The following is a 14,785-nucleotide window of genomic DNA, read 5'->3' on the forward strand; positions in this document are numbered from 1 at the left end:
ATATATATATACAAAAGTCACTGATTGTTACGTCCCGGGAAAACCTCTTGCAAAATACTTCGGGTTTTTATCTGTAGAAATAAAGCGATCTTGATTGGGAAACTTCGTCCAGCCTCTGTCTGTCTTTCCGGCGAAACTATTTCACTCTTAACTGTAAGCTGATTACGGATATATTTTATTTGGAAATAGTAAAGAGGATGAAGCATGCAAAAAGTGTATTCCTCTCAAGTATGGGTAATCTTTGGAAATTCCTTTCTATAGGTTCCTTTACCGCAATATCAATATTTGGTTTTTTCGATTTTCTCAACATGAAATAATAAATAAATAACCCATTAAATAATATTTGAATTTTTGTCAAAATTTTAGTTACGTAACATCTGTAAAATTGCTTTAGTTAAGGTGGTGCCTTGGGTGTTAGCTCTATTTAAAGAAAATTGTGTACGTATATTATCAAATTAAGAAAAATTACAATTAGAGTAATTATTTTAAATCAAGAAAATTTTGTCTATGATTTCCGTACCAGAGAAAGAAAAATCATGTAGTTGGAACAGGTATTGAAACATAGAAATGATTAAAAGTTGATATTTATGATTTTATAATATTTTATAAAAACTTTCCTAAGTTATTTTTTATTCTTAATGCCTAATTTTCAATTATTTTCGATTTCTACTAAATCCCATTTCTATATATGCCGAATAATGCATCGTTTTTACTATTGATACTAAGTAAATGGAGCACAAACACCCAGCAAAAGTGCAAAATAATTTAGCTTTGTTTTGAAGTGAACTTAAAATATGAAAAGTTATTTTATTTTAATATTTTTGGAATTCTAACTAAGTATTTCTTATTAAAAACTTCAGAGTGTATAATATATGATAATAAATAATTAAGCATGATTTTTCCATGAAATTTTAAATAAAATATAACAAAATGTGACACTACTTGTACGTTTAATGAATCATACAATGTGCACTAGTATTTTCCGAAAAAATATTAAAGTTAAAAAGGTTATACCAAAACGATAAGCATTGTTTTGGAGGCAAAATTAAAATTATATATAGTGAGATAACGCTCCACCTATAGTCTTAGTCGATAATTCAAAATAACGGTCAAAAACGCCGCCGATCAGTTTAGTAAAATATTTTCGGTGGCGTAATCGTCTGCTATTTTCGGTATGGAGATACAGGCCGGAAGGCAGGCAAGGCTGCCAGATTTCGATAGACTGAAAACGGCCAACTCTCTCAAATGTTTTCGTTTTCAAAACAAAATTTTGCGGCGTAGCTATCGACTAAGACTATTGGGTAATGGAAATTCGTAGAAGTAGAAAACATGTAAAAAATATAAGTAACATATTGGGAATCTTTTTGACAAAACATTTGTATAAAAACAATTTAATTGTTATTTTTTGATTGACCCCAGACTTTAGCTATTGGTTTTGATAGTGGCCTTCTCAAAATGGATGGTGTTTAATATCAAAGTATTTAAAAACTTAAAGAAAAGATTTAAAAGTCAACTAAAATTTACAATTACCCATATTCTATTAAAAACTAAATGACGCAAATAAACCAGAGATTTGAAGAAACGGTTCTTTTACACGCCTAAGCCTCTAATGCCTTTTCAATACAACTGAGTTATTCAAAATAAAATATATATGTACACACAATGTAACAAAGAATAAACAATTTTATTAATTGGAGACGTTTCCTGACGTGGTCCTTTTCAATCCAACTTTTTAAGCCTACTAATAAAAATTAATAAAGCTCAATTGAAAATAGAGTGCGTCATGGAGAACACGGCATACCAAATGAAATAAAGATAATATAAAAAGTAAATATATTAGAAAATATAATAGATTTAAAACGTGTTTAGACAATAATAATAATTTTGACACATAATAGAAGTGACAAAAGATTTAGGGTTACCTAAATTTATTAATTGGTTTTATCTGTTTTTCTGCAAAGGGATTATTTGATATGTTTTATATAGTGTATTTTAGAACTTTTTTCAGCGACGTTTTTATTTGACGAGAAAAATTAAAATTGTAATTGAAAAAGGTTTTAGAATGAGAAACACAAATAATTTTGTTTATTTTTCAATATCGATGTTTGAAAATGAAATTAATCCTATCTTTTCAATTTATAAGTAAATTTAATTTTAAAATTAGGTTTATTAATTGCTCAATAAAAATAATTCAAATCTTGTCTATTACATGACAACACAAATAAAATATTATTCATAAAACGTACCCAGCACTTTAAAAAATATTTATCTAACGAATACGATAAAATAACATCCTTTAATTTCTCTAGAAACTAAAATATATTGTTTAAAATATTGTCTATTAACAGAAAACGAAGTGTTGGTTAAACATAAGCGACATTTTATGTTCGAACCAATACTCGGATTCGTTTAAGAATTAACAGTAAGATCATTTTGCAATCTATTCCGGAAAAATCAAACTTCATCATTAACTGGTTTATGGTTTTACATATCTACAATATCGAAAATGCCGAAAAATATCAGTATTGTGAGATAAACAAGTTGGCAAGCCAAAATATACCTCTCCTCGGAGGAGTTTCTAATTTTCAATGAAGCGTAGCTGTATACGTGGTTCTGCGGTAGAACGCTCACCTGCCGTACAGAAGGGCTCGGGTTCGAATCTCAGCCTAAGAAAATAATATACTACACCCAATGGCAAAAAGAGGGTGGTTTTTGGAAAAACCTTTTCCCTGATTCTAAGAAACTGCGTACGCAGCGATTACACTTTGCTCCGAAAATGCGAACGCGTTCGCAGCTCAGACAGACAGACCCACAGACAGACAGACATACACGGTGGTTGTATAACCCCTCCTAGGGTACGAAGTCCCCTCGGAGAGGTAAAAAGTAGTTTCATCCTTTCTTTAAATTCCTCGGAATTCTTTAAGGACATAGGAGATGAGATTATTCTAACCAAAATGTTACCCGTGTAATAAGTAAGGCTACCATAAGATGCGACTATAGTTCTGAGGTGTTTATTAGGTTTATGCATTTTAGGTTTATCATAAATAAGAGAAATAATCGGAATTTCTTATTTGTCATTATAACATCAAAAGGTCTTTGTGTTACTCAAATCCACATTTTTTGTTCCGATGAAAACATATCTGAAATCCTCTCAGGTGGAAGCTTCACCATAAAAATAAACGGATTTCACTAAAGCCCTTAATGGTCTTTTCACAAAAATGTATCAATAAACCAGTAAGGGTTTCATTTTTGTATTAATTTAATCTCTTAACGGTGTTTTCAAATACCCAAAACGGCTTAACATAAAACCCTAAAGGAGCTTATTTAGTACCCATAAGGGAGCAATCATTTTCAAAAACTCCTTGCTTCTTTTTTTAAATACCTAAAAGGGTTTAACAAGTTTCAACGCAACAGTCTCAACGAACATATTTTTTTTGAAGAAAACCAAATACCAGCATTTATGGAATCGCAATCTTCCACATTTTACGGAAATAGATAAATTTCTATTAAAACTGCAGTATATTGCGAATTAATAATTTTGTAGAAACGTGTGCAAAGGGTTATTACATACTAGACATTTATATTTGCTGTCACTACCCAGTGTCATAAGCTGAAATCGAACCCGGTTCCTCTTGCTGCGACGCCAAAGTGCTAACCACTCCGCAACTCCACCACAATAGATTAGTGTATAGGTGTGTAATTTTAGCGCAAGGTTATTATTTATTTACTATTGAAACCATTTATAGAATGCCGAAAAACACTTAAAACCATAGAGTAACCCACTCGCATAGAGTGGAAGGCCAAGGGCATGCAGCATTAATCCTAACGGGCCAACTTGTTTTCGAGGCGTGAATAAATATAGTCCGCAGAGCGATGATGTTGTTTTTACATTTTTTAGAGTATAAACTTACGTTTTTATCCACACATTGTGCGTGACATTTAGGACACCTTGTTGACGTTGTGTTCACAAGTTTCGCTGATAGCGTTCCACTCTATGTGAGTGGGTTACTCTATGGTTAAAACCGTAAAGGGATTTAATGTTTCGATTCCAATTTTAAACCATATAATTGTTTATTTAAAACCCGCGAAATTCTCAGACCGTTTTGAAACTTCTTTTTTAACTCCTTATTTTACTGTGTATAATAAACCAAACCAAAACTTGTACTCAGAAATAGATAAAAAATGTGTAAATTAGTTAATGGAGCCGTCACACTTATAACACGGGTAAAATGTTGGCTAGAATAATACGTTCTTTTCTCTGGCCATATATTGTAGATTGGAAATGTCTACGGATTAATATTTTACCGATGAATTATTGAACCAAAACCTAAAATTTAATGTTACTTTCTGAAAGTATATTTAATACCGAAATAGAATGTCAAAGTACGATGTGTCGTAATATTAAACTAGTTTTATTTTCCGTGTCGACATTTTAGATGGAGTGAAATTCGGGGAAAATACGCGTTTTGAAAATAAATCCGCTTATCGTAGCAAAAACATCTGCTTTTTAAATCTATCTTGATCAAACATATAGTGTTCATATAACTAAAAGTTACTTGCTATATTTGTTATTATTGTTTTGAGTATATATTTGATACCAATAATCAAACTTGGTGAACAGGCTTAAGACCTTTTCAGAAGCATTAATAAAAATAATAATCAGTGAGGCTAATACCAAAGCAAATTTCTCTACTACAATGTATAATTGTTAACGGTCATTCAGACTATAAAACGTTTAAAGGTCAATTAGTAATCAGTTTTGCCACTGAAATTGTCCAACTAATTGTCAGTTAATTAAGTAGTGTAAACATCAAACCTTCAAAAATAAACTGGTTTCGCCCAGTACTGTGCAGATAATCTGACAATCGAATAACAAATTGAAACGAGAAGCTAAGCGTAACAATTTAAATTAATTGCACAAAAAAGCGGGAAGGACTTATTTTTCGAATTTTCTTACTAACCTAAAATCCGTTTATTTTCAACTCATTTCAATGAAATAATAACTAAAAATAGTTTCAGCAACTTTAAATTTACTGTCAAATAGAAGAACGTAGTTGGTTTTCATAAATCTACTCAAAATAAATGTTAAAAAGTGTTATTATAATTGTAACTGCATTTTATAATAGAAAATACCAAAATATTTGGGCAATTTTGAATTAAAAATGTTCTTCATAGATTGCCTTAGGTTTTCAATAAATTTATATTTTTAATTCGGTTGTTATGTATGTTCTATTTTCCATGTTCTTATCCAAGACTCTTGCATCTGGTTTCTGGGGTTCCCGCATTTCGCAATAGCCGAGTAACAGTCCTAGAAACAAGCAACTAAATGGTAGGAGTAGGAATACATGTACAATGCGCAGGTTACACTGACATTCGGAGGAATACACTTACACGAAAAAAACCCGGGTTCGTAAATGTAGCACACGTGCAAACTGACGCCTGAAACAGTAGAGGCTCAGTTCATTGAATTGGATGTTGAGTTTCAATCGTTTCTCACTCTGAATTTAGCTCCCACTCAAAAAGCTTGGCGAACGGTAAGTGTTGATATCTATGGTATAACCATCTAAATAATCAAACAAAGGTTGAGTGAATAAGTAATATAATCGAAAACCATAATAAGCAATTCACGTTAGCCAGGTCAAGCTACCGTCTTGAAAACGTGTGGGGATATCTCGAGGGGCTAACCACTCTTAGAAACTTTGTACACCGATTACGCCTGATTACGCTTAGATTCGCACTGCCAAAGGCAGGGACTTAAAAGATTACGCGTAATCCCATTAGTACAGTCAAAGGTACGGTTCTGATCACCGATTACGCGGAGTGATCAGCCCTTCGGGATATCTTGTAGGAGATTAGATTGTACAAAAAAAAAGCTACGTTATACAAGTTTCCTTTAAAGATGTTCATTAATAATAATAATCAAAAATAATAATAATAATAATCAGCTAGGCCTAAGTCATAAAGCGACTTTTAAAGCCATTAATTCATGTGGCCGGGTTGCAATGCGCAGGAGGGGGTAATAACAATACGTTCAAATGAAATACGCATAGAGACAATTAAAATAGTCTAATTTAGTTCAAAGATAAATCGTAGCCCAGACGAAACGTGACTAGAAAATTCCGGAAATTTTCAGTCTCAACTTCTTAGGGTAAAAGTTATTTACCCTGAAAAGGTTATTTCATTTTTCAGAATTAACTTAATCAATAGCAAAATGTAGTATCGTTAATTTATAAACAGTTATTTTTCAGACCCGCTAATCGGTTAACGATAGCTTTGTACAAAAAGGTACTTACACTGTGTTAGAAAAAATTATTAATTCAACAATGCATTAACGATAATAACAACTCCTTCGGCGTTGAGTTAATAAGTTCTCTCCCCGCTGGTTTAAGGGGTTTTCCCCGAGCTCTTCGGTTTCCCTTTCCATAAAACCTTGTTGAGGTAACGGTAATAGTTAGTGTAGAGAGCTGTTGGCTCGTTTGGCATGAAGGGCTGGCCACTAAGGTGGTACCTTGGGTGATTAGCCTAGCTAATTAGTATTATTATTATTAATTTAAACTTTATCCTTGAAGATTAAACAAACATAACATAATTTTTTGGTAACATTTTAATACTACACGTGTAGCAAAATATAATTAGATAAAAACTACCTCATATATTTTAAAAAACTATCCAAAATTCTGTCTGTTGAACAATTGAATTAAGTAAGTCAAAGCTCGTGAATCTTGGTTTTATACAAACCAAGAAGTATCATAGTTCCATTCTTAGAATACTAGGAGTAATATAACAGACTGGAAACTGCATTTTTTTGTTTTCCAACCTTGGTGCTAAGACTCTACTCAAAGAAATGTAGCCCATACGGGCCAAAATAAATCGGAGCCGAAATATTAATGCAACGCGATACTTTTTAAAGAATAATTTAATTGTTTTTGGAAAAGCACAGAAATAATAAATCTTGAAACCGCGGGACTGGGGAGTTTTTTTCTTCAATGGGTCGCTGGCAATGGGAAGTGGGAAAAGGGACGTGAGCAATGGGTCGCTGGCAATGGGAAGTGGGAAAAGGGACGTGAGCAATGGGTCGCTGGCAATGGGAAGTGGGAAAAGGGACGTGAGCAATGGGTCGCTGGCAATGGGAAGTGGGAAAAGGGACGTGATCAATGGGTCGCTGGCAATGGGAAGTGGGAAAAGGGACGTGAGCAATGGGGAGTGGGAAAAGGGACGTGAGCAATGGGTCGCTGACAATGGGAAGTGGGAAAAGGGACGTGAGCAATGGGTCACTGGCAATGGGGAGTGGGAAAAGGGACGTGAGCAATGGGTCGCTGGCAATGGGGAGTGGGGAAAAGGTCACGGGCAATGGGAAGTGGGGAAAAGGGACGTGAGCAATGGGTCGCTGACAATGGGGAGTGGGAAAAGGGAAGTGGGAAAAGGGAAGTGGGAAAAGGGACGTGAGCAATGGGTCGCTGGCAATGGGAAGTGGGAAAAGGGACGTGAGCAATGGGTCGCTGGCAATGGGGAGTGGGAAAAGGGACGTGAACAATGGGTTGCTGGCAATGGGGAGTGGGGAAAAGGTCACGGGCAATGGGAAGTGTGGAAAAGGGACGTGATCAATGGGTCGCTGACAATGGGGAGTGGGGAAAGGGACGTGAGCAATGGGTCGCTGGCAATGGGAAGTGGGAAAAGGGACGTGAGCAATGGGTCGCTGGCAATGGGAAGTGGGAAAAGGGACGTGAGCAATGGGTCGCTGGCAATGGGAAGTGGGAAAAGGGACGTGAGCAATGGGTAGCTGGCAATGGGAAGTGGGAAAAGAGACGTGAGCAATGGGTCGCTGGCAATGGGAAGTGGGAAAAGGGACGTGAGCAATGGGTCGCTGGCAATGGGAAGTGGGAAAAGGGACGTGAGCAATGGGTCGCTGGCAATGGGAAGTGGGAAAAGGGACGTGCGCAATGGGTCGCTGGCAATGGGAAGTGGGAAAAGGGACGTGAGCAATGGGTCGCTGGCAATGGGGAGTGGGAAAAGGGACGTGAGCAATGGGTCGCTGACAATGGGAAGTGGGAAAAGGGACGTGAGCAATGGGTCGCTGGCCATGGGGAGTGGGAAAAGGGACGTGAGCAATGGGTCGCTGGCAATGGGGAGTGGGGAAAAGGTCACGGGCAATGGGAAGTGGGGAAAAGGGACGTGAGCAATGGGTCGCTGACAATGGGGAGTGGGAAAAGGGAAGTGGGAAAAGGGACGTGAGCAATGGGTCGCTGGCAATGGGAAGTGGGAAAAGGGACGTGAGCAATGGGTCGCTGGCAATGGGGAGTGGGAAAAGGGACGTGAGTAATGGGTCACTGACAATGGGAAGTGGGAAAAGGGACGTGAGCAATGGGTCGCTGGCAATGGGGAGTGGGAAAAGGGACGTGAACAATGGGTTGCTGGCAATGGGGAGTGGGGAAAAGGTCACGGGCAATGGGAAGTGTGGAAAAGGGACGTGAGCAATGAGTCGCTGACAATGGGGAGTGGGAAAAGGGACGTGAGCAATGGGTCGCTGGCAATGGGAAGTGGGAAAAGGGACGTGAGCAATGGGTCGCTGGCAATGGGAAGTGGGAAAAGGGTCACGGGCAATGGGAAGTGGGGAAAAGGACGTGAGAAATGGGTCGTGGGCAATGGGAAGTGGGGAAAAGGACGTGAGGAATGGGTCGCGGGCAATGGCAAGTGGGAAAAGGGTGGTGAGCAATGGGAAGTGAAAAAATGGTCGCGGGTAATGGGAAGTGGGCAATCGGTAGGGCGTACTGCTTGAGATTCCGATATCTTATGAAAGTCTTTTTTATGGTGTGACCCTAATTTAGGTCAACGTTCTATCACCTAACGATTTTATTTTGTTTTAAAATAGTACCTTTTTTGAAAATGTGACGACTGTTTTTATTTTTAACCGATTGCCGAGTCCTTACAATTACTCAAACTCCAATATAAAAACCACAACATAATATTTATTAACTGCAATGTAATATAATAAAATAATTTCTAAAACTTTGATTAAGAAATTGTTGTTATAAATTGATAAAAATTTCGGTTAATAATTGTAAACGTCGGAAAGCCGAAAGCTGTACAGTTGACAGTTATTAGTTTTTAAAAATATATTTCAAAGAATTATCTCTCAAAACATTGTCTTTTCTATACCAAAAGAATAAATAAACAATGAAAGTAAGCTTTTTTGTGGTTAACCGTTAATTTGCATGTTAATTTTAACGGTTTGCCGAACTCTGGGAGATAAAACTTGAAATCTCTACATAGTAGGTGTATTCTGTCTAACTCTCCATCCGACAGGGTTTGAACGGTTTATCTATCGGTAAAAAGTAAAAGTATAACTGCTCTCAATTCCAAAACGTGGCCAAACAGAGCAGCTACAGTTTTGAAATTAATTTATCTCATAGTTTTAACACTATTAATTAATTTGACTTATTTGAAATTTGTGGATAGATTAAATTAGGTGTTACGTTTTGTGCTCGAATCAATGATCGTGGTAATTTTTTTTTACGGTCTGATTAAAAAGTGTGGTTGAACAGTTGTTGCTTTTGGTAAATATTCTTCTTAGGTTGTTATTTTAATAATAATAATAATAATAATAATAATAATAATCAGCTAGGCTAATACCCAAGGCACCACCTTAGGCCCAAGTCATCTAGCGACTTATTATGCCTTTAAACAGGTGGCCGGGTTACAATGCGTAGGAGGGTGGTGGCAAGCCCTTCATGCCACGTGAGCCAACAGCTCCCTACACGACCTATTACCGTTAACCTTTACAAGTTAATGTAAGGGTGATTGAAATGTTATTCCGCGTAACGATTTGAAAGATAAATATGACATTCCTTATTAAATATTCTAAATGAAATAGGTTGAGAAAACTACTATTATAACTAATTCTTCTAGCACTTCTTACCCTGAAACGTAATTCACGAAATCAGGCAATAACATTAGTATTATTGGAAGAAGAATACTTATCCCAAAGAGATATACAATATTCTTCTGTTAAAAAATTATGTTAAAACTTCATATAAAAACAAAAAGATTATTTCTTAATAAAATTTTTGTTTGAGTAAGAATTATGAAACCCTTATAATCTGGAACCGTTCCAAATAAAAACCCGATCCAAAGTATCTTCTTTTTCAATTATGCTTTCAGATGCCAAAATATGTGTCTAAAAGTTTATATGACGCCATAGACATGTAATATGAAACACCTTATATTTTTTGACACTTTGGATTGATTCACCATAATTGTTATTCCAGGAAAATTTGCGAAGAGAAAAAAAATATTTTCCTGTGTCAGAAATAACACGTTTCTCGTTAAATTGTTACAAGCTGATCACCAATAAACGCTTCTCTCTGAAGTAGGTCGCACCGTTCATAGTCTCTCAGTCTGTGTGTGTGACACGACACAAATAAAAACTAAGGAACATTATTCTACCAATCGGTAAGTTTTAAGTTAGCCATTTTAATAAATCACTCTAATGTTAAATTTCATAAAATTTTAATAAAAAGCAGATAATAATATTGTTAGTACTTAAAATATAAATTTATTTTAAATTTTTGGTTACGTAATTGGTTTTTATTTCAACTTTCCTTATTGACATAATTTGTGGGTTAGGATTATAACCTAAACCAAAACTCTTTAAAATTAAAAGTAACAATTTTAATAATATATATATTTTTTTATTCTAATAACCAAGTAATAAAATAATAAATGAAATTTTATAATTGATTATAGCTGACTAACAAATTCCAATTAAAGAAGCTAGGTTTTCTAGTTACACGTTACATTGACTTATATTCAAACATTTTTGGAGATTTAAATTTAACATTGTAAATTGTTGAAACTAATAATTAAAAAACCTTTTCCCAGTATTTTTAATAGTAATATTGCCAGAACCTCTTTGGAATGTTTTAAATAAAAATACGAACTAATTATGAAAATAACATGTACCTTCAGTTTATTAAATTTGGTTTGTTAAGCTAAGTCACTTAACAGCTCAAAAAAGAAACTAAATAGTAAATAGGTTAAATTCATAAGGTGAGCTCATGATAGCGCCGGGGAAAATAAGGTGACTCAGTTAGATATAGCATGTAGTACATTTACATTACTTATCTCATAAAATTTAGGGAAGGCTAGAGTTAAGGTCTATTCACACGAGCCAACTTTTTGATCCAACTAGATGAGTCAACTTTGAGTTGAGTAAACTAGTTGGTTCGTGTGAATAAAAGTTCGATGAGTTGATCCACCAAAAAAGTACGCGAGAAAAAAATGGATCACTGATCCATTTTTGCTGACTCAGCATTTTGATTTGAAAAGTTGGCTCGTGTGAAAAGGTCTTTAGTCTCCATAAAGTGTCAAAGCCTGCGTCGTTGATTTTAAACATAAAGAAGATAGTTAGTTACACTATTAAATGAAATTCACACGTCCTTATTGATTTTCTAAAAACATTCCGTGATTCGGTCTTTTCGTTTCTCATAATTGCTCGATTTTTTCCAGTGATTACCTTCGATCTCTACACTGGATTACTTATTATAGTTCCTGGGGGTTATATGTCACAGTCTACAGCAGAATACAGGGTAATTATTCGATAGCTCACTGGATTAAGATATTAAAAAAAAATACATTTCATATATTTGTTTGGGATTATTCTTGTTTTAAAAAAAATAAATAATGTACTATACGGTAATACAAGTATAATACGCGATATTACCATATTTTTTGATTTAATACAATATTATTTCTATATAACACCGGATTCGAACATTTATTGAAATACTGTAATAATTCAACTTATTTTGAGATTACCCTTTGTGTAAAGACATTTCAAATATTATTATCGTATTATAGTAATAATATATGGTAATTTCATCAAGAAGCTTAATAACAGATTAGAATTATCGGATATTTCACGAAAATACCTTGATAATACACGAGTAAAAACCGTTTAAGCCCGCGCAATAAAACGCATTGTACTACAGAAAAAATAGGCAAAAAGATCTTAACCCTAACATTTGACCATTAAGCTAAAAAAACGTATACGTATAGTCTAAACTTCCGACGTCATCTTGGAAAATGGTCGCCATGAACGCCTTCCATTGTAGTATCGATGGTGGCTTTCAATAATAATGCCTGAAGGTTAGTACAAAGTACGCTTATAGCATTGTAAAAACTATATAAGAAACACTCAGGTCTGCAGTCATAGAAATGACCACCATTTTGGAAAATGGCCGTCAGGAATGTACAAATAAATTCACAAAAAAATCGTTAAATTATTAACTAGAAGAGCATACAATATTGCACAACATATTAGAACAATAATGCTAAATAATATACATATGCTGTTTCAATGAGAGAACTTTCCCGCCAGACTTGCAAATAGTGGTATTTTGGACGGGGGTCCTTGTCACCTTGGGCCAAATAATGAAAAATCTAGGACTTGACTCTATGCGAAAAACCCCGTCCGATAGAACTAACACCCGACCACTAGGGCCCTCTATTGGGAAAAACGAGCGATCGCGGACCTACGACATTTTGGGGGCAATTATTTAGGGACAGTTTTAAAAATTAATACACGTGGTCGACGTAGTAAATATCCTGGAATATTTATTCACAGCTATCATTTCGAGTGTGGTTATTATTTTTTACATACTAAGTTCATAATAAGTATATAATTATATAATATTAAACATATACTTTCCTAGAATCGTTCAAATTAATCTAAAAATGATGGGCCAAACATGGCAAGATTTTCAAATTACAACCGCCACTTATTTCCGAATTCCGCCTTAGTCAACACTAGATGGCGTTCGGGAAACCGGAAATTTCTTTTTAGTTTGGCTCCCAATTTTTCTTATTTACCCCTTTCCCCTCTCTACTGGATTTATCATTATTTGGCCCATGTTTGAATTATTGACTCCCCTTATTTTTATTTTTATAAGGGTCAATGACCCCGGACTGCCCCTAATTGCCAATCGGTTTTCCGCCCAATTTTGAACAAATTATTTTCCGATTGTGTAAAGAATTGGTTTAATTTCTATAGCGTACATGAATAATTCTGTCCTAACATACGTACTAAAAATTCCAGCTAAAACTTATGGTTTTATTTCTTAATAGTGTTTCCAGCGCCATGCATCAGTTTGGATATCTTACGACCATTTGTTGTCTAGTCTTTATAGCGGTCTTTTTCGTGGGTTCTGTGACAAGCGTTAAGCCAGGATCTCCGTGCGAAGCCGTCTATTGCTTTCCCATTACTGAGGATATTTGCAAATCAAAGGGTTTAGAATTTCGGTCCGCCAACAGAAGATTTTCCGAGTCTTGCTGCAATGTTTGCTTAATACGTTAGTACACTTTAGTGTTCTTTCTAAAATTAAACAGGATTATGTCAAACAGTACTTACTCTGCTCTCTTTTTAGCTTTTGGTAGTAAATGCAGTGCAAATATGCCTGGAATCATTTGCAAAGAAAGACCGTGTTTGAATGGGCAATGCGAACCGTGGTTATTCTAGAGAAGTCTAATCCCTTTTTTCGGAACATTCATTTTTTGAACTAAGAGTGTAAAAGCGTTTAGCTGTACTTTATAATTTTATTAAATAAAATGCACCGATGAAAGATTTTGCTTATATTAATTTTATACATTGCGTCAGGAAAAATTAAATAACTTGTTTATTTACAAGATGTAATAATTTACTGTCGATTGGGACCCTTATGCTGAATGAGTAAAATACGTTTTCTATGAAAAAATTAATTTTAATAAAAGTTTGAAACATTCTGTTTAAACAACGACCATAGGCGTGTACATAGTAAAGGTGGGACCGGCAACCTTTTTTATGACCGGTCCAACCTGTAACCTTCAATTTTTCCCAAAACTAATGATCCACCCAATTCACACCTGCCGGTTATTTAACTGTTCAATCTGTAACCTGCAAATCTGCGTCAGTATGGTATACCCAATCTGTATCTGCAGCTCTTTTAACCTGCCCAGCTGCAATCTGATAAAATGTTTTTTTTTTGCGTGTGCAGGTTTAAGATATCTGCAGACCTGTGCTGGTAATCTGTGCAGGTCCCACCTTAAGCACATGGAGAAGGACGACGGAGACCATAAGCACCAGACTGGTCAACTATTAACTGGGGGTGGTGAAACAAAAGTTTACTTTAATAGAAAATTTGGTAATCGAAGCGTTCAAAGGCAAACCAATAAACCAAATCATAAAGATAAGTATCGTTCCCTATCTCTTTTATTATGTATATACCGGAAGGTTCGCCAATGAATTTCACTCAGGGCTGCGAAACCTTTAAGCACAGCCCTGACATTAACATCATCAAAAACATCTAAAAATTACAACGGCTCTATATATTGTTAATTATCATCTTCAAAATAATGAAATTAATATGTAGAAATTTCAAGTTTCTATCGAATGTCTTGGCAATAAATAAATCATTTAACCTCTACAATAGGCCGATAAAAATATTATCCTACGAGGAGACTTCCCATCAGTACTTCCCCCGCGTAAACCTGCGAAAAAGCGGATTTCTCCCAGACTTGGAAATAGTGATATTTTTTACGGGGGCACTGCGGGCCCCGGACCCCCCTTAAGTTTATTTTTATTGAGAGCCACTGGCCCAAGTGGGGGGGGGGATTAGGGGAAAAAATTTAAAATTAGGTAGGGAAAATAGGAAAATAAAAATTGGTTACGTTACTTACATAACATTTATTAACTTTAAAACAAACAAGTTTATTATAATATCACACATAATCATTTGTAACTTTAGATCCCGCT

General features: G+C 35.2%; 1 protein-coding gene across 1 annotated transcript; it reads left to right on the forward strand.

Annotated features, from left to right (window-relative positions):
* The first annotated feature begins 10,359 nt into the window (after positions 1–10,359).
* On the forward strand, positions 10,360–13,601 carry LOC149963074 (uncharacterized). Its single transcript, XM_090170453.1, has 3 exons — positions 10,360–10,449; positions 13,123–13,346; positions 13,422–13,601. Exons 2-3 carry the CDS (start codon positions 13,136–13,138, stop codon positions 13,511–13,513), a joined length of 303 nt encoding a protein of 100 aa, XP_090026579.1. The 5' UTR covers positions 10,360–10,449; positions 13,123–13,135; the 3' UTR covers positions 13,514–13,601.
* The last annotated feature ends 1,184 nt before the right edge of the window (positions 13,602–14,785 follow it).

This window comes from Leiobunum rupestre, chromosome 1, assembly GCF_980474605.1.
Source record: "Leiobunum rupestre chromosome 1, qqLeiRupe1.1.hap1, whole genome shotgun sequence".
Lineage (NCBI taxonomy): Eukaryota > Metazoa > Arthropoda > Arachnida > Opiliones > Sclerosomatidae > Leiobunum > Leiobunum rupestre.